The 4276-nt window shown below is 53.0% G+C and overlaps 1 protein-coding gene across 1 annotated transcript in view; it reads right to left on the reverse strand.

Moving 5' to 3' along the window:
* The window catches only part of SYT11 (synaptotagmin XI), a gene marked incomplete at its 5' end in the record, with an annotated part of 6186 nt that extends 2257 nt beyond the window's left edge, over positions 1–3929 (reverse strand). The window contains 2 exons of the mRNA XM_009864252.1: positions 365–485; positions 3106–3929. Of these exons, the coding sequence (XP_009862554.1) occupies positions 365–485; positions 3106–3929 (945 nt within the window). The remainder of the gene's footprint in view (positions 1–364; positions 486–3105) is intronic.
* Between the last annotated feature and the right edge of the window lie 347 nt (positions 3930–4276).

Consider the following 4276-nt stretch of genomic DNA (forward strand, 5'->3'; position numbering starts at 1 on the left):
AGATTTGCTGCTTCCAAAGTCCTAGAGCTCTTTTCCAGGGAGGTTGTGGATGCTCCATCCAATGTGTCCACCAACAGGACACGGGGAAGTGCATTTAAGTTAAAGGAGAATGGGTTTAGATTGGATCTGAGGAAAAAAATCCAATCAGTGCGAGGGTGGCCAGACTCTGGCACAGATTGCCCAGAGAGGCTGTGGCTGCCCCTCCCTGGAGGTGTTCAAGGCCAGGTTGGATGAACCTGGAGCAACCTGGGCTGGTTGAGAGGTTGGATCAGGTGATCTCTGAGGTCCCTTCCAGCCTCGGCCATTCCAGGATTCTGTGACTTTTTTTCCCTACGCATTTAGAGCTGGAGAAAATAGCTTCTACCTGAGAGGCCGGTGATATCCATCTTTGGCAAGTGCCGGGCTTTCAGCACCACAACTGTCATTCTCTGCGCCACAGGCTGGTACGACAAGGAGACCTGCAGTTCCCCTCTGCTAATGCATTTCTGTGAAAAAGAAACAAAGAACTTATTAGGACACAACGGTCTTAGAAACGGGCAAATGCTGCAAGTCCCTAGAGCTGCCTGTCCCTGCGCTAAATGCTGGGAAGCAGGACGGTGTAAGTGCCTCGGGCACGAGCTTTGGGAGAAGGAGCGAGTGGCGAAAGGAAAATCATGCTGTGTCACTGAGCTCCTGCCTCTCGCCTGGAATTCTGCGATTCCACCAGTGCAAACCCAGCGGGTGCTTTCGAGACCCCGGCGGCCGTCGCTGCCTGTTGAGATCTACTGGAGGTGTCGGTGGGTTTTGGGAGCTTAAGGGTCACTGAGTTTTGGCGGAGCTTCGAGGGGCAAGCACCTCAAGTTCTTTACAATGCTCTGACAGGTTCTCCATGGGCTTAGTCTGCAAGGGTACGGCAGGACACACAAAAAGGTAAGAACAGATCTACTGGGTTAAACTTGCCCTTAAGTTGGACACAGCAACTATTTGCCGTTGTTTTCCAAAACGCACGGAACAACGGTTACTGCTGCTCGTGCAAACTTTTGGGGAAACAGTAAATACGGGAGCAATTTCCTGGCCCTGAAAGGGAAACGGTCAGAACTTCAGCTCCTTGGATACGCCAGAGTGCAAGAGCCAGAGAGCGTACTTGTTAGGAATTCTGGGGTTCTTTTTGTCTGGACTAATTTAACGCAGTTATTTCAGAGTAATTTGTAGTGAAGAGGGCCCTGGGGGTGCTGGTGGGCAGCAGGATGGCCATGAGCCAGCAGTGCCCTCGTGGGCAAGAAGGCCGATGGCTGCCTGGGCTGGGTGAGAAGGGGGTGGCTGGTGGGTCAGAGAGGTTCTCCTGCCCCTCTGCTCTGCCCTGGGGAGGCCACATCTGGAATCTTGTCTCCTTGGGACCTACTCCCTTCATCATCCTCGTAGCTCTCCGTTGGACTCCAATGGAGAGCTACGAGGATGATGAAGGGACTTGAACCAGAGAGGGTGTGGAGTCTCCTGCTCTGGAGACTTTCCAACCCGCCTGGACGCGTTCCTGGGTGGCTGCCCTGGGTGACCCTGCTCTGGCAGGGGGTGGGACTTGATGATTATTCGAGAGGTCCCTTCCAACCCTGCACACTCTGTGATTTGCACCCTTAGCTTGTCAGGGACTATTGGGAAGGCTCGTTAGGTTGGGATGTACTCGGGCTGGCTTGGATCAGTGAAATCCTTTACCGGGGTTTAAACTCGGTTCGGTAGCGCAGATTTTGAAACTTCCTGACAAGGAAAACGCTGCTCGGTAACGGCTGCTTCGACGTTGTGGAATGAAGCAGGTTTTCAAAACCATGTGCCTGACACCACGGTAAATCTATGTTTGCTTACTAATAAATGTTGAAGAATTTGCATCAGTCAAGTTGAATTTCAATCAAGTTGAAATTCAATCAAGTTGAATTTCTTCTTATTTAGAAGAACCCAAGAACCCAAGAAAAGCGAAGGAATTACCAGAACTCTGGTTCTGGTGGGATTCTTTCGGTGTGTTTCGGTTCATTGACCTAAGAGTCTCCTTTAAATAACTTTAATAAAAACAGTTAAATGCCCTGTAGAGTAGAAAAACACTCTTCAGGTAAAATGCTACAGCTCCGGGACCCGGGGAAGTATTTTGTAGAGCCCACCAACAATTTCCAACCTGTTAAGGCAAGAAGTGAGCCCAGATGCTTTTTTTTCTATTAAACCCGGAGGACGGGCAGTAAAAATAAATCAAGCAAGAAAATAAAAACCTTAAGCGCCACCTCCTCCTCCTCCCTGAGGACGGTGTGAAAACATCTCCCCCAGCGTAAGCCGCGATATCTCCCAGGGATTGCTCGCTGGGATTCAATTCACCCAAATTTTAGATGCCTACATTTGGCAAAACCGCTTTGGACACACTCGGTGCTCAAGCGAAACAAAAGAGAGTTGTCTGGGGCGGGAGTGGTCTGCGCCGATCGCCACGTCTGCTCCCAGACAAGCAGAATCGCGTGAGAGGCCGCTGTGTCGGTGTATCCTCACCAGCTTTACAGCAGCGACGCCGCTAATCGCCAGCACCGGTGGCTGAAACAGCCAGAGCAGACAATCCTCCCTGCCTGAGCGGGGTTTGTCTCTGCAGACGAACACCCCGTTATCCCCTCGGCTCTGTCACCTGCAGAGGGGACTCTGCCTTTCCTCTCGGCACCCTCACTCACAACGTTCCCTTTTTTGACGCCTCAACAGCGGTGCCGCCTTCCCGAAGCCACGCGACAGCGAACTGCCGGCTGAAACAGCCAGAGCAGACAATCCTCCCTGCCTGAGCGGGGTTTGTCTCTGCAGACGAACACCCCGTTATCCCCTCGGCTCTGTCACCTGCAGAGGGGACTCTGCCTTTCCTCTCGGCACCCTCACTCACAACGTTCCCTTTTTTGACGCCTCAACAGCGGTGCCGCCTTCCCGAAGCCACGCGACAGCGAACTGCCCCGACGAAAAAACCCGGCCGTGCGATACCCATCACATGGATCCCGGGAAAAATGGGTTTCACGGTTCAGGATTTGCACTAACCCTGCTCGTTAGACCCCAGAGGCTCCCAGAGCAAAGAAACTGGGAACAAATACGACACGAGGAGCCCCGTGTCATGCGACTTACTTGTATGTTCCTTTTGAGGATCTCCCTGGTGAGCTGAACCTTCCCGGTGCTGGGATCCACCCCCGCCAGGGGCACCATGACCTCTCCGATAACGTCGTCTCGTGAGAAACGATCGAAGCTCAGGACGAGGAAGTGAAGCACCAGATCCTGGAGCTGGCTGTAGGGGATGCCGTAGAAGGTGAAGGTTTCGTCGAAGACCGGGTCCAGCGTCTTGCGAAGCACGCGAGTCTTCACTCGGTGCCTTTTGTCTGGGAGAATTGTCATCTTGATGTAGGGGTCGGAGCTCTGCGTGTGCTCGTCCATCACGGGCAGCCCGTGGGCCTCCTGGATAGTCACCACCAGCGCTTTTTTAGGGAAGTTGTAGTCCACTGAGAAAGTCAGTTCACCCAACAAGATGTCATCCCCCGGAGAAGACGGGGAGGAGGTTTTACTTCCTCCCGGCGTGAGGCTTTGATCTGGACTCAGTTCATCTCCGTAATCGACTTTGATCGGGAGCTGGTCCACGTGGGGGGCTGCATTGGGCCCGTCCGGAGCCTTCTCGGCACCCACCAGCCCAGATTCGGCAGCATCCACCGAGAGGTTTCCCCTTCCGCTCTCCTTGGGCGCGCCGCTCTTGTCTCTCCGGATTCGGTTGATTTTCTTCTTGTTACTCAAGGTCTCCGGATAGATACTGATGCCTTTCAACATGTGAATGAATTTATACGGCGGCGTTTTGTGCTTCTTTTCTGCTTGCTGGTGACAGCATGTCCACACAAAAACCGTGACGGAGACAGAAACCACGAGGACGGTAGCGCCGATGAGGCCCGCCACAACCGGCGACACATCTGTGGAGAAGACAAGGCAGTGAGGAAGGAGCTCAGCCCCCCCGGGGCCGAGCGCATCTCGACGGAGACCGTCGTGTTCTTAATTCAACTATCGTGCTGCTCAGCGAATCGTTAAGGTTGGAAAAGACCGAAAAGATCGAGTCCAACCGCCAAGCTGACACCACCGCAACCACGAAACCGTGGCCCCGAGTGTCACGGCTACGCGGTTTTATCGAAGCTTCCCCGGAATAAAGACCAAAATAATTTCCTTTAGTTGATGTTTTCCCACCTAGAAAACAGGCGACACTGCTAAGGCACGCCTCAGTCACGTTTCACTCAGAAATTCAGATTATTCCTAAACAATTTTA

This window comes from Apaloderma vittatum, unplaced genomic scaffold (genome assembly GCF_000703405.1).
Source record: "Apaloderma vittatum isolate BGI_N311 unplaced genomic scaffold, ASM70340v1 scaffold30272, whole genome shotgun sequence".
Classification (NCBI taxonomy): Eukaryota; Metazoa; Chordata; class Aves; order Trogoniformes; family Trogonidae; genus Apaloderma; species Apaloderma vittatum.